The sequence below is a fragment of the Balaenoptera ricei genome, chromosome 15 (assembly GCF_028023285.1).
Source record: "Balaenoptera ricei isolate mBalRic1 chromosome 15, mBalRic1.hap2, whole genome shotgun sequence".
In the NCBI taxonomy this organism is placed as follows: domain Eukaryota; kingdom Metazoa; phylum Chordata; class Mammalia; order Artiodactyla; family Balaenopteridae; genus Balaenoptera; species Balaenoptera ricei.
The window spans coordinates 42,864,407-42,887,367 of record NC_082653.1 but is presented as its reverse complement, the minus strand read 5'-3'; the positions used below and the strand labels follow the sequence as shown (position 1 = coordinate 42,887,367).

General features: G+C 36.2%; 1 protein-coding gene across 2 annotated transcripts in view; it reads right to left on the bottom strand.

Annotated features, from left to right (window-relative positions):
* Positions 1-22,961, bottom strand: part of MACROD2 (mono-ADP ribosylhydrolase 2) — a 1,976,756-nt gene that overhangs the window by 812,788 nt on the left and 1,141,007 nt on the right. For both annotated transcript variants that reach the window (XM_059897602.1, XM_059897603.1), the window contains exon 6: positions 3,238-3,359. In XM_059897602.1, coding sequence (XP_059753585.1) covers positions 3,238-3,359 — 122 coding nt within the window. The remainder of the gene's footprint in view (positions 1-3,237; positions 3,360-22,961) is intronic.

Here is a 22,961-nt window from a genome sequence, read left to right as displayed (position 1 = left end):
TGCAGAGAGTTGCTTAGTGTGGGAAAAACCTCCACACATTTGGTGACCAGAAATGTCATGAGTGAACCATTCTGTGTGAGTAGTAAAGGAGACTAACAGGGAAGGAACACACATTAGGGAAGAATGAGATTTTTCCCTACATAGGAGGAAGAAAAAATTGAGATTTTCCTTTACAAATATACTAACTGGGTACTTCATGATAATTTATTTCTGTATAAAAACATCAAGAAATGATATGACAATGTCTAGAGGTCTGGGTTTCAGAATATCAAAGCAAGAATGATCTCAATCTCCTAAATTTGCCAAATCATAAACTGTGAAAATATCTTACACTTGAAGTAATATTATCAAATACTTTTATAGAGAATACAGTTTCCAGTTATTTTACATCCATTATTTCAACTGATCCCCATAATAGCCTCATGATTTAGACAGTAATAATTTACTGATTCTTTGTATATGGAAACTGGGGCTACAAAATACTGACATGACTTTTCCATGGTCACACTAAGCTGATCTGATAAAAGGGTTTATGAGAAATTTTCTTTGACATGCATATAAATGAGCTCAAGTTAACTTTATTTTCCATCTTGCTAACCAGGATTTTGATATCAGACATCTCTCCCCATCTACAGTAATGTCTATAAAGTGGAAGCCTGTACAATAAAAGGTGTATCCAGTCATGATAACATTTCTAAGAATTTTCCATTTCCCCCCATATGACAAGGATTTGATGACATTAGCATCATTATTTTTTTTTAATGTTGGTCAAGAACATGACATTCCATATAAAGTAGAAAGCCCCATTTCCTCCTGCAAGAAATGAAAGAAAGACAGCCACCATGGGGAACAGTGTGAAGGTTCCTTTAAAAATAGAGTTACCATATGATCCAGCAATCCCACTCCTGGACATATAGCTGCAGAAAACTATAATTTGAAAATATACACACACCGCAGTGTTCATAGCAGCACTATTTACAATAGCCAAGACATGGAAGCAACCTAAATGTCCATCAACAGATGAATGGATAAAGAAGATGTGGTACATATACAAAATGGGAAGCCATAAAAAGAATGAAACAATACCATTTGCAGCAACATGGATGGACCTAGAGATTATCATAGTAAGTGAAGTAAGTCAGATAGAGGAAGACAAATACCATGTGATATCACTTACATGTGGAGCATAAGAAAATGATACAAATGAACTTATTTATAAAACAGAAACAGACTCACAGACACAGAAAACAAACTTATGGTTACCAAAGGGGCGGGATAAATTAGGAGCTTGAGATTAGCAGATATACACCACTGTATATAAACAAGATAAACAACAAGGTCCTACTGTATAGCACAGGGAACTATATTCAATACAACATTGTAAATCAATATTGTTCAATTAAAAAAAAAAGAAAAGAAAGAAAGAAGCAAGGAAGGCAGATTTTTTTTTAAGAATATGAGACCAGATATTCGATGGCAACTCCAGTCAACCACATAAGAACATGGTGATTAATTTACCTGGACATTTTCCTTCATATTTTGCAGATATTTTCCATCTCCATTTTTATTTACTAATATTGCAATGACTTCAGTGTAGTGCCACCACATGCTAATTTTATCCAAGTAACATGTAATTAACCCCTCTAAGTCATCATCAAACATGGTAACATAGAATAGACCTAATTCCAATCTCAGGATGACTAGAGTATCACATTGTAGGGCATCTGATAAAAGTAAATTTAACTTAGTCTATAATTCTTCCACTGTTTACCTCATGGTAGCAAGTACAGTAACAGCAGATGTGATTATTTTAAGGTCATCATAGTCAGGGATGTTTATTTTTTTCTGTTAAAAGGATGGGTGATGTTTTTACACTGTTTCTAATGGGCTAGTCTCTTCTTACTTTTTATAGACTTCAAGAAAATCATTAGAGATGTCAGTGAATTTGTTAGCAAATTCTCTTCAGGTCTCAAGGTCCATATTTCCCAAGTTGGAAACTTCTATACATATCCATTTTTCTTAGCACTTCAGCCCCATTTGCCTCTTTTAATCAATAAGCTATATTGACAAAATTTTAATTATTCCCAGAATGTGCATATCTGTTTTGATTTTTCTTATTTTCCTTTAGAGAACAAAATGTGTCAACTGGTTTAGTAGCTTACTTTGCTCCCTCTTTGAACTTCAGCTTTCTCCTCTAAGACAAAATAGTGTCTAACTTATTGATTCATTTGCAAAGAGAAATTTTTTTAAAAATCAAAGAGTGAAACGAAATATCTAGCTCTGTCAACAAGTAGGCAAAGATGTAAAAGGCAGTATAATTGGCTTGAAAAACAGTTGTCTTATTTTAAGCAAACTCACATTGGAAAAGGCACTTCATAATTATAATCATGCATGAAAAGTACAGCAACCACCCAGGGTTATCTAAATGTGCCTGACTCTCAATGCTCCTTCATGCAAATAATAAAACCACCACTTCTGTGAACTCGCAGGCAATGCTGACCCATTCAGCGTGCTAAGAAGTCAAGTGTATAACTATCTTCCTGTTCCATGATTTCAGCCAGGTTAACATCTATCTGAAAAACCCAAGGGATTCTGCCCAAATTAACTTACGATTGCGTATTTACATTCTCATTTTTCTCATAGTTTTATTTTACTGGTGTAATTGAGATGTAATAAATGTAGGGCATGTTGCAAAAGAAAAGCAGGTGAATAAATACCTCCAAATCCAGCTAGAGGAGACCCCCTTTCATCTCAGCCTACTGCTAAGGAAATACATTAGATCCACATTTTCTGAACTCTCCCATCTAAATTGATAAAACTAAGAAGGGATGTGGCATACCCAACTACAGAGTATTAGTTTAGGAAGACCAAAATCAATCTAAAAGAATAACATCTTTCAAGTTAAAACACATACACACACACACACACACACACACACACACACACTCACAAACATTTTCTTCAAAAGATAATGGCAACAGGGAGAAAATAAATTAGATGTGATGGTTCCAGTTCTGGGACTCTATACTTTTAAATTCTAAAACAATGAGGCAAATATTTAGGGCGTACAAACGAGTGGAGTCACGATAACCGATAGACTACATCACGTACTAAGGTCGTTAAACTTAGCTTTTAGAATTATAGAAATGATATTCTACCCTCATTTTGGACAAGATTGATTTTCCAGTATATAAAGGCTGAAAAAGAATAAGAAATAAGAAGCACAAAAGTACTTACAACTGATCGGATGTTATTTTCTTTCACCAGTTTCAGAGATGATTTATAGCAATTTGCAAGGTCTTCCTTGTGGGAACCATTAATATGGCCTCTGGCTATTGGTCCTACGGTATGGATGACATCTGTAAATGCAAAAGGAAGGAAAAATAGGATAAGCAAGATATTTTTCACTTTTCACATAATTGGTGCTTTATTTATTTTAGGTATTTGTGTTGGAGCTTGGAGACAAGCAAGCTAAGAAATACTGATGATGCAAATGCTTCTCTGGTAAAAGATTTTAGATAGCACAGCTTTTTAAAGTAGGCAATTTTCCAGGAAGGTGATAATTGTGAAAAGGAATCCCCTACCAGTAAATTGTTCCATTGCTACTGGCCAGATCCAAGCATAACAGATTATAATATAAGGTGTGAATAATTGGCACGCTGGCAGAAGACAAATCCTCAGTGGGAAATAAACTGAGAAATAGTTGCCTACAAAATGAACATTCTGAATTGACGTGGGAAGGAAGTACCAATGTTACACATCACTTTACTTGTAAATAAGACAATAGTATCAGGCATTGTACACAATAAAGAAGGGCAAGTTTCTGGAAATATGTCAAAAGAATTTATAATAATCAGTAATAACACTAAAAGGGTTATTTTTTAATTTAATTTATTTTTTAATACAGCAGGTTCTTATTAGTAATCTATTTTATACATATTAGTGTATACATGTCAATCCCAATCTCCCAGTTCATCACACCACCCCAGCCCCCCGCTTTCCCCCCTTGGTGTCCATACGTTTGTTCTCTACATCTGTGTCTCTGTTTCTGCCTTACAAACCAGTTCATCTGTACCATTTTTCTAGATTCCACATATATGCGTTATAAAAGGAATAATTTTTAAACATCCCTACCAATTGACAATGCAGTCTACTGGTCCTCACACATGTGAGGTATGCTGGGGATAATGGTTCCTAATAATTACTTAACTTCTATTTTTCACTATATTAAAACTTTCAAAAATCAATCTGTACTTTTCATCCTCTATTTATATTTAAAACACAAAATTAAAATTTTTGTTTTGGCATATAAAACCAGCCATTGTGGTATACATAAACATTTAAGTTTAGGAACTTAATTAAATAGAACTGTCCTCATTTTAAGTCAATAAAGGTTGTAAGAAATAAACCAAATTTTAATCCAAATTACTTGAAAATTCCTTGTAACTCCTGCTTCTCAGTCTTATCTGTTAATCTGGATTATAAACTCATTTAAATGATGTGAGTAACAATAACTAATCAACTTTGATCAAAAAAGAAATTCGGTCATTAGAATATTATAATGAAAATAAATGACTTGCTTTGGCTAATCAGTACCACTTAATTTCAAAAACAGTAACAAGAGAATAAGAATGTTTTACCAAAATGCGACTATGGAATAGTTTTAAATTGTATATGAAATTTAAATAGCAGAAAATAAATCACTAAGAGAAAGATCTTTGTTAATTGTCTGCTAAATGTCGAGAGTATTATTTAATGTTGAGAAAATCCCCAAATGTTGATTTCAACTTTTAACGACTTTAAGCAGTATTTAAACCCTTGTCAGATAATGTTGAAGATGATATCTTGTGATCAAGATAGGCAGAAACCTCATTAGTGAGTTTATGCAGATGTTATTTCACAGACAAATCTGGCTTTAAAGTGAGAACCGCTACGACATATTAATAGAATGAGAGGATAAAGGGAGATTAGGTTGTATTTAGCAAAAAACAAAACAAAACCGCACAGACACACACACACACACACACACACACACACACACACACACACACACTAATATTTCTTTTGTAATAACAAATAAGAATTGCAACAGGATTTCCCAAAGCAGGTTCAGTAAGATATGGGTTTAAAGGTCAATTAAACTTGGGGATCACCAGGTGAGATTAAGCCAATCAGTTACCTTAGTGTAGGGTTCCTCTGGACATTTAGGATACTACAATGAATCGTGAGTCTCCACAAGGGACGGGGGTGATGAACACAGAATGCTCTGTTTCCAAAATACATTTGACTAAACCTAAGGTCTGCAGAGTCCCTCATGGGCCTAAGTTTCCACAAATTAACCTGTGCCCTGTTATTCCAGGGCAATTTTGGCAACCCCCCCCACCTTGCCATTGTTGAAGGTGAAATCTATGTTTTTTGTTTTTTTTTTGTTTTATTTGTTTTCTTAAACCTCATTCCCATTGCCTCTGTCCATCAAATACCATAGAAAAGAGCAACAGGATATGACCTTGGTTTCCTTATTTTGTGGATGGAGAAGGTCAAGAATAAATGCCTCTTATCCAGGTCATAAAGATGTGTCTACTTTTGCCAAGTGAACACAGGGCTTAGGGTCATTAATGGGAAGAACAGAGAGAGAGAGACAAGTCCGTAAGGGCAGGAAATAATGACATAATAAATAAATGTTTCCTTTGCTTTCTCCCTTAGCCACCTTTCTCCACAAAACTTACATGGAATTTTTGAAAAATTATTCCTTGCATTTCTTCAGTTCTCCATTTAATTTAAGTCTGAGGACAAACAGCCAATAAAAGAGCATCCTCAACATCAAAATATTGATCTCTGTTGGTTATGCTCTGTATTAAATTTACAGCATCCAAGATCAAGTGTTATTATCGACCAATATCACAACCTCTCAGATCCACAAACCTGGAGGTGAATCAACGTAAGGCTTGAAAGGAAATTTTCTTCATTATTTTAATTGTTTATAGTACTTATGGGTGACTCTTTCACACCAAGGAGTTCCCCCTTTTCCTGTTATAAAATTCAGTCAGGAGGCCTGCCTTCTGATTCCAGCTCCAGCCCTGACTAGTGGAGTAATCCACATGAAGCCATCCTTTCATTGGTCCCTGCCTTGGTTTCCATATCCACAAAATGAATCAGCTGCTTAGATGATCCCTGTGGTCTCTTCTGTGCTTGTGGCATCATTAACATTTAACCTTGTAATGAAGACAGATGGAGTACAGAATGATGTCTGGGCAGTTAAAAGGACTTTAAACACTGTTAAGTGGCTCTCAAGCTTTTTGAGTATAAGGATCCTCTTTTTCATATCAAAAGTCTTATGGTCTACCCCTTCACAGTAGTAGTTTCAAAATCCACTGATGGAGAACAAGTTAGAGAAAAACAGCTATTAAAACTTCAATGATGCTTTGTATTAATTTACATTTTATTAAACACAATACAATCTTCAGAGTGGACATATGCATGTGAGATACACGAGATATATGCATTCAATTTATGGAATTATCTTGCACATGAATTTGTGGATTCCATGGTATAAATAAAATAATGTAAATAGTAGTGTTTCATCTGATGCCTGGTACATGCAGACACTCAAGAAATGCTAATTATCAGCAGCAGCGGCATCCCAGGCACCCTGAGCACACAGGCAGGAATGGCAGTTACCATCTTTCCTCTGGTGTGGAAACAGCACTAGACTGTAAGCCCTAAGATCTGATTATAATTGTCAGAAGTCCCAGATCTGTCACTAACCAGCTGTTGACCTTGGGCAAGTCATTCTTCTCTTTGGGCTTTGGTCTTAAAACCTAAAAGAAGGAGTTGAATAAGATGGCCTCTAATATTCTTTGCAGCTCTCAAATGCAATCCCTCTTCTACATGTCTATCAAGAATTAAGCTATAGGTTCTGAGTAGTCTAATTCACTATTTTCCAGACAAATGAACATCTGTCATGGTTCAATTTTCTCCAACATGCTTATACAATGAAATGCAAACTGGCACCATTCCCAGAGAGAGTGGTTTAACCATATCTTTCCAAATTACAAATGTAGACTCCTTTTGGTATAATAATTCTATTTCTAGGAATGTATTCTGTGGATGATATGCTTGGAGACAACCTAAATGTACATCAATAGGGGACTAGCGAAATAATTGTACATTTATACAATGAAACATTATGTTTCTGTAAAAAGGACAATGAAGGTATTTATGTATGAATATGGAAAGATATTCAGGATATATTACTATGGAAGAAAAAGAAAGAAACAAAGAAATAGAGAGAAAGAGAGAGAGAGAGAAGGAAGGAAGGAAGGAGGGAAGGAAAGGAGGGAGGGAGGGAAGAAGGAAGGAAGAAAGGAAGGGAGGAAGGAAGGAAGGGAGGAAGGAAGGAAGGGAGGGAGGGAGGGAGGGAGGGAAGGAGAGAGGGAAGAAAAGAGATGCAGAAATGTTAAGCATGGTACCATTAGTGTAAAAATACCTCCACAGGTGTAGAAAAGAATGCATATTTGTTTTAGTTAATATATGCATAAAATATCTCTGGGAGGATAAACAAGTAATTAACAGCAGTGGTTAACCTATGAAAACTACAAGGATAGGGCCAAATATGGGAAGAAGACTTTTCACTGTTTACTAATATTTTTGATGTTCAAATTATGTGAATGTGTTACCTATACAAAAATTAAATTCAGTATTAAAACAAAGATCATATGGTTAAACCAAGTTCCTGAATTCCATCTTCCATATTCCTACAACATATAAAGACTGTTAATGTGCTTTCTAAAGATGATCTTATATCACTATAAATAAGAAAATACACTTAAAAATATTTACATAATTTCAAGGGATTTAAAATAATAACTCCACTAGGTATATTTTTCTTTTATTTTGCTACTCTCAATAATCTCTTTATATAAAACAATTATTTTCAGATAAAAGTAGGGTTTAAATGGTAGGAAAAATGCATTTTTTACCTATATGGCTTATATCTATATTTAAAGTTTTACTATAATTTTAATATGCAAACTGAGTCCTAGATACCTTACAGTGAAAATGTAGGACAGGAACATATTTCTCAGGTATCTCAGTTACCAAAGAATTTTGTATAATGGTCAAGAATTTTTAGAGATGAAAAGGACAGTAGAGAAAATTTAATCTATTTTCCCTTGCTCAATGGATCCATAGGAGAAAGAATTATGCCCAAAGTCACAGATCAATGTGGGGAGACACACTATCACAGAGACAATATGATTATGAATAAACTTTTCCCAGTGTGGTTACTTATTGAAGGAAATGGCATACATTTGTATATATAAAGTTTGTCATGCTTATCATGAATTCCATTACTTTAGCCTCATACTTTGTATACATGCAAATTCTGATTGGCTATTGCTGTGCAAGAAATTATCCCAAAACATGATAACTTAAGACAACAACAACGCTTTATTATTTTTATGGCTTTTCTGGATCAACAATTCTGAAATGGCTCAACTAGGGGGTCTGGCATGGAGCCTCTCATATGGTTGTAGTTGGGTAGTGGCTGGCAGTGGAATAGTGTAGGTTCCAGCAGCTAAGGGCCGGCTGGCCAGACATCTCTCCCTCTTGCTGTGGTCTCAGGGACTGGCCAGACATCCCTCCCTCTTCCTGTGGTCTCAGGGACTTTCCATGGGGGCCAGTTTGGGTTTCCTTATGGAAGCCTCAGAACAGTCAGCTTGCTCACATGACAGCTCAGGGCTCCAAGACCAAGTGCGCCAGAGGTGGAAGCTGTGTTATCCTTTCTATCCCAGACTTGGGAGCGACACAGTGTTACCACCACTGTACCCTGATTGGTTGCAACTGTCACAAAATTCCACCCATTTCAAGTGGAATCATACAGACTTCACCTCTTGATGGGAGAAGTAGCAAAGCATCTGTGGACATGTTTTAAAACGGGCACAATGAAGGATTCCCCAGACACCTGGGGCTTTTTGGGGGTTAGCATGTTTATCAAATACCAAGTGTTGTGGTAGATAAATAAGATATCATAGGAAAAACTGATATGATTATTTCCATGCAGTCATTCATGAAAACAGTATGGAGGTTCTTCAAAAAATTAAAAATAGAACTACCATATGATTCAACAATTACACTTCTGGGTGTTTATTCAAAGGAAAGAAAAACATCTCAAATAGATATCTGCACCCCCCTGTTCACTGCAGCATTATTTACAACAGCCAAGATATGGATATAACCTAAGTGTCCATTGATGGATGAATGGATAGAAAAAATGGGTTTTATATATATAAACAGTGGAATATTATTCAGCCATAAAAGTGACGGAAATTCTGCCACTTGTGATAATATGGATGGGACTTGAGGGCATTATGCTAAGTGAAATAAGTCAGAGAGAGGAAGACAAATACTGTATGATCTCACTTACATGTAGAATCCAAAAAGAAAAAAAACAAAAACAAAAACCCAGCAAACTCATAGATGCAGAGAACAGATCGATGGTTGCCAGAGGCTGGGGGCAGGAGGGGATGCGTGAACGGATGAAGGAGGTCAAAAGGTACAAACTTTCAGTTATAAGATAAATAAGTCCTGGGAATATAATGCACTTTATGGTGACTATAGTTTCTAATACTATATTGTATATTTGAAAGTTGCTAAAAGAGTAGATCTTAAAAGTTCTCATCAGAAGAAAGAAATCTATTTCCAGTATGAAGTTCTCAGACCTATTATCTTAATAAGTCAACTGCTGATTTAATTTAAAAATCACAGCTAGAGAAAGACTGAATATGAAATTAATATGCTTATCAATTGTAAATACAATCTAACTTGGAGATCACAGTACGCTTGTAGCTCCTAGACAGAACTGCCTGGCCCAGCACTAATTTTGTTGTTTCTTCTGTCTTAAAGTCTGGCAGGAACTTGTACGCAAAGGAAAGGGCAGGGATGGCTGTTACAGAATCAGCATCGTATCTCACTGTGAGCAATGAAAATCAGGTTGTTTCCCGGAAGTGTCCAGCTCCACATTCCAGAAAGGAAGAGCAGCCTTCATGCACCTGAAGCCCTTTCTTACACAACTGAGGAAAGCCAAGAAAACAGCAATGTGGTCTATACATTTAATCAACATCTCAAATGCAAGCCCTGGAAGAGGTATGCAAAATGGGATGGCAGGTCGTTTCGTACTTTATCTGACTAAAGTGTGGCAAGACAAATCGAGCCTGATTTTGTTCATCTATTTCTGAAATCAATCAGCCTATAAATCAGCTCTTTTGTTTTGAAGCTATAACCACCACCTTATGCTCCCCCACCTCGTTCTATCCTGGGAAATTAGTCTGAAGTCTATAGAAAAGGAGTGTAGGACGGAAGATTGTCTTTGAAGGGGGTGCCGGAGGGAGCATGCTTTCATTTCCAAATGTGTAAATTGAAAAATGTGCAATTGGAATGCCAAATAAATATTGAAAGAAGGAGAATCATTTACTAAGATTCGATCGGACTTCCGCGTGATAAAACAAATGCAGCAAAAACATTCTGCGAAAAAATATTAGCATAATGAACTTTAAAACAACTGAGGGAATACATATAGGTTGCTCTCATCGTTTTCCATCTGAGAAGCAACTGTGCTACATTCAAACTGTTAATGAAGAGTCAGACCAGGAGTAGAATCAATTACACATTGCTTTCATTCACTCCACTCTTGTATTCATAAGCATAATCGGTCCATCTAACAGACTGCATAATGATGTTGTGCCCTGTCAATCATATTCAAATTGCATGAATTTTAAGGAGAAAAACCAATGCACGGAATTAAATTGATTTTCTTTTCTAGAGCTACAACCACAAAACCAAGCACTAAAAGTATTATTTGCAAATCTTACTGGCCAATTTATATGATAAGCACCACCAATCTGCAACCTGAAACAGAATACTTGAAGTTCGGTTAACGGGAAATTGAATTACCACCTGATAGCATTACAAAGTAAACGCTGTCTTTTTTCTCCATATAGGTCAATGTTTTCAGATACACATTTTCAGAGCTTGTTTTTATTATATTTCAAGAAACACTCAATTGTCCATAAGATGTTCCTTTTCAATCTACAGCAGACATCAGTTAGATTGTATTTCAGCTGCAGCATGTTTCTAAATTTGGGTTATTCTCTCATACATTTCTTCAGCTGCATGTTTGATTTCTTTCCATGTTTAGAAAGACTAGTCATACAGCTTTGTGCATGAGTTTGGGATAAACCAGCCCTTAACAATGTTATTTTCTAGTGCATTTTCCTTTGAGTCTGTGAGTTGAGCCTGTTTTGTTAGTTTTCCCTCCAGAGTTCTTGGTTATAAAGGGCTTCTAGTTCACCCTAGTTCACCTCTCTTAGCCTCCTTGGTGCTGTGGTTCCCTAAATAAAATGTCTACGTCTATGTCTATGTCTAAGATTAAATACACAGTAGCTAAACACCATTTGCATTTTACAGCTGATAAAGGCACACTGAATGCACTGTCAAAGCTTGAAGGAGTACACCCAGCTCAGTCTGAGGTTTGAATCCCATTTTTACATTAAAATGTGACAGTGTTGCCATGTTCCGGGCATCTTGTGCTGACAATATGTTTCATGTTTCATTGACTTCAAAGTTGTGAAGTTTTAAGCTTAAGTTGTGAGGGTCAAGTTTTAAAATAATACTTGAGCAATTTCTACCAAAATGTTATCCTCCGTATTAAAAAAAAAAAAAAGAAAGAAAGAAGGAAGGGGCAAAGCTCATTTTAAATTTTTTACTAGTTCTACCTCTTCTGCCAAAGGTTTATTTTAGGTCAGTCCTATTGATGGGACTGTGTCTTATTTCAACTGGACACGTACACATAAGGGTCTATTTGCAATAATATAGATTGAAATTTGTATAAAAGGGATATCCTGTGGTCAGCCATTTATAGAATCTTGGAGATTCCACAGGGTATTGGGGGCATCTGCATTACAATAGTGTTATTTCCAACAGAGAGGGGTCTCAGAGAGACTGTGGGAAGCTGAATTTTCTGCAAAATTCCAGCATTTCACCATCATTTTAGAATGAACCAAAAGAGAACACATCCTAGAAGGAAGTGAGTCAAATACATGGCATTTTTAATACTTCAATAGCAGGGGTGAGAGGAGGTGGAGGTCCAGATAGACAATATGACTTTTTCAAGGAAAATAATAATAAGATCTTTGTTCTGGTTCAAGGGATGGATGGCAATTGGCAGCCTTTTCAGAGACATGCAAAACCAGTACTTTATGAAGACACAAGGGGAAAGTAGGCTTTAAAGATTCTATGTAGTGAGTAAAAATAAATGAACGTCAGTCCCCTCCGCAGGGTAACTCTACAAATGTGCAATCTAGGCTGGGACTGAAGTGCAGAGGGGTCAGTGTGCTTGTTTGTCAACAACCTTCCTTTAGAGCTCCCTTGCCACCACAAGTATGGACTAGAAAAGCTTTTTTGCAATCATTCACTTAGTCATTAATTCTCTCCCTTTTTAAATAAATAAATCCACTAAGTGCCAGGTACATAAGGTAATTGCTCTGTTCACTCACACCAAACAGGTCTTGTGTTTTATCTGACTACAGGCCTTTCCTAGTGTCAAGAGAACCCCTCCATCCTTGCCTCTCAAAATCCTTCCATCCCATGAAACTCAAAAAGAATTGACCTTCCTTGAAGATATGATCCATGAACCCCACTACATGAACTAAACTGAACTCAGTTCTCCTCTTCTGGTCTCCAATAACACTTCCGCTTGACCATTTACATGACTTTTAACATGAACATTTCTGTACACACAACTAAGAAGATTCCATCAGTCAGAGCTCTCCAGTAACACAGCATTCTGCCTGAGGAGGCAGGGAATTTCCTGTCCTCAGAGGCAATCAATATGACTATGTATGCATCGAGATTCCTTCTAACTCTGTGATGTTATTCTGTGTTTCCTGTCTTCATGTAGAGACTACGCTTCCACAGCAGAAAACATGACCAATCTATGTCTGAGTCTCCTGCAAAGCCAAGAACTCTATGGGAACAATTGCCTAATAGATAATTAGTGAATTTGTGAGTGATTCAGTAAAAGTTGGCCTGATATAATCAATCTAATCAGAGATGATAAGCTGGATTATAGAAAACAATGAGGTGAAATGGACAGACTAGACTGAGCAAGCAATGGAATGTAGTTTGACTGGTTCAGATCATTCAACATAAATTTTTATAGAACTAAGAATCTGTTTCTTCACAGAAAGACTCAGCAAAGCCTGATCAAAGATTTCCTAATAAATGCACTACAATTAAAAAAAGAAAAACACACACACACACACACACACAATTCTAATACCATCACACTTTTTAGTAAAAGCTATAAGATTCTTTCCCAAGACTTCCAACAGAAAAAAAAAAAAAGTGTGCAGTGACTCCTTTGCCTTTTTCTGCAAGAGATAATTAAATGCATTTTAAAAATGTGTCACTTCCCTCATCTGCACATGGTTCATTTTAGAATAAATTGGCTTTGTTCTAGAGATTGGTTTTGGCTCTCAAATCACAAAATGGAAAATTGCAGATTCTCTACATGTCTTCTCAAAAAATTAATGGGATCACTTTTTGCATTTCTTTAAAAAGTGACATTTGGGTATAATGAACCCACCTCTCCATCAAAATAAACCAGGTTTAATTTCTCCCTGAGACCAGTACATTCATAAGACACCACTGGACTACAGCTACTCCATACATTTACACCTGTACTCTTTTGGGTGGCACTTTCATGGTATAAACATCCTCACAAGGCTCTACACCTAATTTTCTAGAGGAACACTTGTATTTAGAAAAGACAACTAAGAAGGACAGAACATTTTAAGAATTAGATTAACATTGATTCTAAAAGAAAGAATACATGGAAATTTCTATACTGTGAAGTTGCATTTTTCATGAGTTCACTTATACAAATTCAACAATATGAACAAGGGGTTAGGAGGAGTGAGAATGACAAAACATTTAAATAATAAGGACTATTTCACTAAACATTTCCACAATGAGTGTTTGCTCTAGCATGAACATGAACTTACATTGCTGGACTCCAAGAGATCAGACTGCATTCCCACCTACCTCTCAGACATGATTGGCTCTGTGCAAAATAGAAGTTGTTTTCAAACTTTTTGGTTTTGGAACCTCTTTACACTCAAAAATAACTGAGGACCTGTGAGAGCTTTTGTTTTGGTGGGTCATATCTATCATACAAGAAAACAAAAGCACATATACAATTAACTATCAGGAAAATGATGCTATCACATGTCATGTAACCTCTGGAAAACTACACTGCACACTCAAGAGAGAAAGAAAGTGAAAAATGCAAATAATCTCTGAATATTATTATGAACATGGTACTGACCTCACAAATCCCCTGAAAGATGTATCCCTAAATCACGCTTTGAGAATTGCTACACTAGAGCTTCTTTCTGTGCAGATCTAGTAACTAAAAAGAAATATCCCCACTTCTAATGGAAAATTGGCACCATTAACTACTTCATCTGGTTCTCAGGTTTGAAGAAACAGTGATCTCTTTCAACTCTATAGGGAAAACCAGACGTACTGGTCTTGTTAAGAAATGGTATTTCTCTGTTTCAACTTTTGTATGAGTTAAGGGATTTTAAAAGAGTAATCTTAACTGAATGCAGTTTTTGTCTTTTGGGTATAAAGATTCTCAATCTTCAGAACTTAATTTCTCTTTCCACTTCTGTGAGACAGTGATCAGATCATTTCTACTCGCCAACTGCTTGAGAATAGAGATGCTCTTCTTAAATAAGCAGTTTCCTTATTTAAGACTAGTCCAGATCTAGTAACTAAATATAAATATCCCCTAAATATAAATATCCAGTCCTAGTAACTAGGACTCAAGGAAGAAAGTCTAAGATGACTGCTACCAGATCAGTTGATTCTAGTAGAGAAGAAAATGGCAGGCACAGCTTTTTAAACAAGAATTCTACCAGACATCACAGGATGAAGCAAAGACGGATCCTTCAGGATCATGCATTCCCAAGAGAAATCATGACAACGGTTTCCTTCCTTGTGCTTCCTTCTTCATAGAATGAGTTGGAAGCTACTAAAGGGAAGGAGACCAGCTAACATTAAACTAGGTTGGCAGGAATGAGAAAAGACACAGATAATTCAGGAAACTTAAAGGTTCTGGCCAATTTTGATGATGGTTTCAAGGTGGGTGGGAGAAAAGAAAGGGAAGAGTCAAAATTCATCCAAAGTAACTCCACTCTGGGTGACTGAGGGGACGACAGAAATGGGGAAATCAGAATATATAGTAATTGAGGCCCAACTTATTGTAGTGCTTGTCAAGTCTTCTAAAAATCTATCTTTAACATAAAAATAAAATGCAGAAAGGGGACAAAAATAAGAGAAGAATTAGCAAGACAAACAAACAAAACTTGTACAGTTGAAGGTAACTAACTTTCCTGTATCAAGGTACTTTTTTTTTCCTTCTTCCTTGCCTATTTGGGTCTGACATAGAATCACTCAGGGGAAGACAAAATATCACTGAGCCTTTCAAACATGATTCATTGTGAGGCTAAGATTCAAAGAGGTAACATGTGCCTCTGCAAGATTATTTAGTGGAAACCATTAATGTAAAACCACTCAAAGAAAACCAAGAGATCTTTCCATAGTAAGTCTGATGCTAACAATGGAATGTTTGCCTGGAAACTTTGATAATTAAGCAATGAATACCAGATTTTAAAAGAAAGAAATACATGTAAATAAATAAATAACACCTGGTGATTGATTCTCTAGCAATATACTAACGTGTAGGCCAATGAATAAAAATTCCAATTTTTATTTGGAAATGGGGTCATTATCATATGATAATATGATGAGAGAAACAGGCAGAGTAAAAGAATGGGTAGTTTATTATGAGTAGGAAAATATTTTCTATTATAGAGAAGTGTCTAAAGATGGTCACTAGAATGTGTAATTATAATCAGATAGAATGATATCAGGGTACTATTACTCAGCCATGAAAAGAAATGAAACTGAGTTATTTGTAGTGAGGTGGATGGACCTAGAGTCTGTCATACAGAGTGAAGTAAGTCAGAAAGAGAAAAGCAAATACTGTATGCTAACACATATATATGGAATCTAAAAAAAAAAAAAAAAAAACAAAAATGGTTCTGAAGAACCTAAGGGGCAGGACAGGAATAAAGACACAAACGTAGAGAATGGACTTGAGGACACAGGGAGGGGGAAGAGTAAGCTGGGACGAAGTAAGAGAGTGGCATGGACAGATATATGCTACCAAATGTAAAATAGATAGCTAGTGGGAAGCAGCTGCATAGAACAGGGAGATCAGCTCTGTGCTTTGTGACCACCTAGAGGGGTGGGATATGGAGGGTAGGAGGGAGATGCAAAAGGGAGGAGATATGGGGATATAGGTATACGTATAGCTGATTCACTTTGTTATAAAGCAGAAACTAACACACCATTATAAAGCAATTATACTCCAATAAAGATGTTAAAAAAAAAAAAAAAGAATGATACCAGGAAAGAGCAAGAAAACAAGTCTTCACATACCAATGGAAAATCCCACTCATGAACTGGGTAAACTTGTGGGAAGTTTACCCACAAGTTTTTACTGGGAAAAGTAATTTTACCTTTCCTCTCCTCTCTGTAAAAACAGAATAATATTTATTTTTCAAGTTCATAACGGGGAATAAATTAGCCATTATATGTGAAAGCATCAAGCACAGTACCTGGCATGTAGTCGGTGAACTCTAACTTGATTGATTATCGTTCGTACTTGTAGTTAATTGTATTCACAGTGTGCGTAAATAGGATAACAATAAGCTCTTTCATATTTAATCAGTATTTCATCATTACACTCTCAAAATTCATAACTATTCATAGAAACTGATGATGTCAGAATTTATATTTTACTGGCTTCTTTGCTTCTACTATTTCTTGGATCCCTGGTTTTCTCTCTCTTAAACTCCTTTTTTTTCTTTTTTTTTCCTCAAATATTTGGGTAATTCTTTCAGAGATGGTCTGTAGCTGGGAATTTTCTAAGTCACTGGATTTTCAAAAGCTTTTAGTTCATTCTCATTTCTGAATGTTAGTTTTCCAGCATATATGACTCTAGGTTCAAATTAATTTTTCTCTCAGAATTTTGACGATTTTGCTTCATTTCCTTCTACCACGAGAAAAAGCTAGTTTGATTTTTACACCTCCATAAGTTGAGCTGGATTTCTTTTCCTCTCCAGAAGTTTTAGGAACTTCCAATTTATACTTGGAATTCTTAATTCTGTCTAGGTTCTTTTAGGACAGGAATTCATTTTTCCCTTTTAGTTATGAAGTTATTACTACTCTTTCCTTTTCTCCATTCATTCTATAAGTCTTAATAGATGGGTTGTATATGTCTGGGAGTAAATCTCAATTGTTTTTACTTTCTCTTAAATATAATATTTTATCTGCTGCACATTCTAGACTATTTCCTTGACTTATTCTTTGCATCAGTAAGTTTTCAGCTGTTTCCTTTCCATTATGCATCCCTTCATTTGAAATTTCTGTTCTTGTTTTAACTTCCTGGAATTTTTATTTCTCCCTCTCTTGTTAGAACATCTTTTTCTAACTTCTACATGTATTGAATATAATTCTTTTCTCTAACAGCTTTTTTACTGGATATAAATCCTTTTGTTGTCCAGGCTAATACTCTGTTATAGCTATCTCTCAGTGGATCTGAATTCACTTAACATACACCTTCACACTTCTTTTTCTTGATACTTCTAGAGACCCATACAAATTATATGCATTTTCTTCACATTGTTATTTATAATGCAAATAATTAATCCCTTGTCAGTGCATCTCTAATAAGAAAGAAAAGTATTTGTAATGTTGTAATTGATGACTGAATTATATAAATAGACATTTTAACAAGGAATGTATTTCTCATGCAGCTAACAAAAGGATTATAGAAATTGCTAAGATCTTCACAGTTTTTTTTTAATGTTAAAAGGTATGATTTTATTTTCCCAACATGATAAAACAGAATATGCTTCCAAATTGCAAATACACACACACACACAAACACACAGGAAAAAATAAAGAGAAAAAAAGGAATATATTCGGTGTTTTCCTGACTCAAAACATATCCATCCACATCATTCTAGCTATTTCATAGTGCTTCTTTTAGAACTGATGACAACATTCTAAACCACGCCTATTTTAGACCCCATTTTTAATAAATATTATATGCTTTAAATAAAAATGGATTACATGTTTTCCAGAAGAGAATAGTTCAAATTTGAAGAGTTGTTTTTAGATACCTAATTATTATGCATTAATTACAAATCCTATTTAAACTACTTAAACTAAAAGCGATATTTATTTTTACCTTCACTAGTAGATCTATATGCCTTGTTACACACTTAGCTGTCCAGAGACATTTAAAGCAGAAACGTATCAAGCAGCTGAATTATTTTCTAAAGCATCCTTGCAGTGCAGCATTTTGAAAACACAGAAGACAACATCAATAACATGTTCTGATAGGGTTTTAACAATTTTACGGCTTATTTCATTCTGAAAGACTAATGTCTTAGTTCTCTCTACTACAGTAAATGGACTGCAAGACACTGCTGTATAATAAAGCACAACAAAATTAACCTTTCTAATGGAATTATCATTGACAATTTTATTGATGAAATAGTACAAAAGTTTCCATAGGATTGAACCAAATATCTTTTGTTATTTTTTGCCTTTTAATGTTCTTATTAAATGGAGAAAAAGTCATAAAGAACACACAGATGCAACCAATTTATAGAATTTCATGAAGACAACTTTGGCCCCTTTCCAAATGTATACTCTGGGCCTAAGAATCTATCCATGAGGTAGGAATCCCTGGGATTCCCTCAGAGCCCTCACTTAGGTTCTAGAAGCTTGTGAAAGGCTAAAGCCTGCACGTGCTGGAAGCAAATGATGGCATTCCTCTAAATGGCTCAAGTCACCACTGTCCTGGACACAGCCAGAGAAGAATGAGGCCGTATCTGGTCTTGGCCTGGGAGCTGGAGTAAACACACAAGGTTAAAGGAGAAATAAAAGGTTTTTCCTGTTGTTGAAAGAGAAAATTTCCCTTGGACTTTTCTTGTGCTAGAAAGAGCAACTTCCTTCCCAGGACATGGCTGATGGTATTTGCAGCTTCTGATAAATCTGGCTTTATCATATCGTTCCCGTGAAAGCTCTATGGGCTCATCAGAGGTATATGGCCTATCACAAACCACAAACTTTTACTGATATCTTCCTCATTATTCTTTATGACATGCTCCTGCCAACTTGTATGAATGCCTTCACTCAAGGAATAAGGCTTAGAACCAGAGGAGCCCACACCCTGGACATACAGTCCCTCCTATGCCAAGGCTTTGGTTTACCTTCACTTTTATGGGTTTCGCTTACCATGAATTTTCCTACCCAGGGTGAACTCTATGTTAGAACCCTTGACTGAAAATAAGAGACCTCTGAAGGCAGTTCTTTGGCAGGAAGACCTCCCTGCAGATATTGCTTTTGGCTACAGGCATGCCCTTGTTGGGTGCCCTCACTTAATCCTAAACTCTTGCTATGTCAACAAACCACCTTCTCCTTTTGCACCTCCTAAGATATCTGGGGCAGTGGTTCTCAAACTTGAGAGTACATCAGAATCATCTGGAGGGATTGTTACAACCCAGGTTGCTGGGTCCTACTCCCAGAGTTTCTCATTCAGTAGGTCTGGGATGAGGTGGAGGTGGGAACAAAGAATTTGCATTTCTAACAAGTTTCCAGATGATCCTGGTCCTGCTGGTCTAGGAACCACATTGGCCTAGGAACCAGTTATTAGTCTAAACCAATAGTGGCAACCTGTACCTCTCTTACAAAAATTCTACCCATGATCTGCTACTTCAGTTTTGACTTGGCACCCAAGGGTCTGACCTTGATTTTCGCCAAATGGATTTACATACCAACTGCACCTCCAGCTATAATCTTTGGCTTATATATTGTGTTAATAACCATGTTCTGTTGACCTGTATGGCCTCTCCTGACCTGCCATGCTCACGTGTTACACACACTAATGACAATATATAGCTTTGAATGTTTGCATGTAGATAATACAAAAGCAAAACTTGTCCAATCTCAGCTCTAGTTCTCATAAATTATAGCAAAGAGCTACAAAGATAAGAACATTTTGGACAAATATTGTAGTACAAAGAGCTCATTCTGGATTAAATGTCAACAGAACATTAATAACATTAATTAAGGCATTGATTGAAATTATTTAAATTATAAGAAGATCAGGGTGTGTGCACAGTAACTGAGAACAGTGTTTAAAGAAAGCATACTTCTGAGTTAAGCCAAAGGACAAGCAGGCCAAATTGAAGAAGAAAAGTTCAGTTAAGTAAGTAATTTGATTTTGATTTGATTCAAGGAGGGGTCAATGAAAGGATTAAGAAATGGTTGGATAGAGACTGTTCTACAGAGTGAAGTAAGTCAGAAAAAGAAAAACAAATATCATATATTAAAGGATATATGTGGAATCTAGAAAAATGGTACAGATGAACCTGTTTGCAAGGCAGAAATAGAGATGCAGACATAGAGAACAAACATATGGACACCAAGGGGGTGGGTGGGATGAATTGAGAGATTGGGATTGACATATATACACTAATATGTATAAAATAGATAACTAATGAGAACCTGCTGTATAGCACGGGGAACTCCACTGTACAGTAGAAAATAACACAACATTGTAAAACAACTATACCCCAATTAAAAAAAAAAAAGAAAAACTTATGTGAAATATATGCAAATTCCCATTTATCTCATGAGATTCCATGAATTTCTTAAGAATAAATTCTTCAGAGACAAAAAAAAAAAAAATGAAATGGCTGGAAAGAAGATATATAAATGGCCAATAAGTACATGAAAAGATGCTTACCATCCTTAGTCATTAAGGAAATGCAAATCAAAACCATAATGACATACAACTTCACACCCACTAGGATGGCTATAATCAAGCCAGACAATAACAAGTGTTAGTGAGTATGTGGACAAATGAGAATCATCATACATTGGTGGTGGGAATGTAGATGTCACTTTGGAAAGCAGACAGTTCCTCAAAATATTAGATATAGAGTTACCATATGACCCAGTCACTCCACTCCTAGGTATCTACCCAAAACAACTGAAAACATACATCCATGTAAAAACTCATACACAAATATTCATAGCAGTATTATTTAAAACAGCCCCTAAGTGGAAACAACACAAATGTTATCAATTAATGAATGAATAACCAAAGGTATACCTAAAGAATGAAATACTATTCAGCCATAAAAAGGAATGAAGTACCGATACCTGTTATAACATGGATGAATCTTGAAGACATTACGCTAAGTGAAAGAAGCCAGTCACAGTAGGCCAAGCATTGTATAATCCCATTTATAGGAAATGTCCCAGCTGCCGAGGAGGGTTGGGTGGTGGGTGAACAGTAACTACTAAGGAGTACAGGGTTTCTTTTTAAGGTGATGAAAATATTCTGAAATTATATAGTGGTGGTGATGGTTGTACAACTCTGTAAATATACCAAAATCACCGAATTATACACTTAAGAAAAAGAAAGAAAGAAAGAAATGGTTTTGGAACATGCCAGGAAATTCAGGCATGGGGTAGTTAATACATATTTGGTAAATTGCTGTCTGAATACCTGAAATGGCTAATTAATTAATATTGACTGTGTCCAGAATATGCAAAATCATGAAAAGCAACACACTAAAATAAGACTTGGAAAATGGAGTTTGTCACCCCATGACATCTGTCTATGGGGGTACTTATTGTGCAACTGGGAAGGCTCAGGTTGAACTTTTCGATTAGTATCCCATAGGACATACCCTCTATGACTTCATCGCCTATCAACAACTACTAAAACACAGATTAGGAGAATTACTTGCCACTCAGAACTGCCCATGAATCTAAGGACTGAGAGCCACTTCCATATTTCAAAAAACTTGCCTGAATATTTCATTGCAAACTAGTCAATTGTCCAAGCACATAAAATGTATGTGAAGGTCATAAATAATAAGCAGAGGGAGATTAAACTCTGCTTGGTATCACAAACATTCAGTTCTCCATCAGATCTGAAGTCTTTAGATGTGGTCATGTTATCCAATCACAGGGCCGTCACCAGAATTACAAAGATGCCATACAAAGTATAATGTTTTGTTTCACAAATAAACTCTATGAAGAACCATCTTTTCATGAGAAGACTTAACTTCAAACACTTGTAGGCAAAAGTTACCACCTTCTTAGGAATTGAAGAAGAATCCTTCCCATATCCTTCTAGCAAGATTTTCAGAGTCTGTATGTTTTGGCCCTAGCTTTGTTTGCCTTCGTCAATAGGCAGACGTCAGAGGTTTTTAGGTGCATTTATACATACGCATGTACAGTCAGCCTCATGGACAGGCCAGAATAGATAACTCCATTATGTGTCTTAAGAAATGTTGTGGGGACTTCTCTGGTGGTCCAGTGGTTAAGAATCTGCCTCCCAATTCAGGGAACATGGGTTTGGTCCCTGGTTGGGGAACTAAGATCCCACATGCCGCAGGGCAACTAAACCCACGCATCACAATTAGAGAGAAGCCTGCATGCCGCAACTACTGAGCCCATGTGCTCTGGAGCCTGCACGCCACAACTACAGAAGCCCTTGTGCCACAACTAGAGAGAAGCCAGCCACAAAGAGCCCACACGTTGCAACGAAGACCCAGTGCAGCCAGAAAAAAATGTTGTGAAGATTCCTGCACTCACTGGTGAGGTGAGGGGTTTGGATACATCTTCCTCCCCATCTCTCCTCCAAATCTGGGCATAGCCTGTCCTATGAAAAGAGAAGATTGGACTTTCAGAGACACTGAGATTATACAAAGAAAATAACAGCTATTCTTCATTGAATTCTC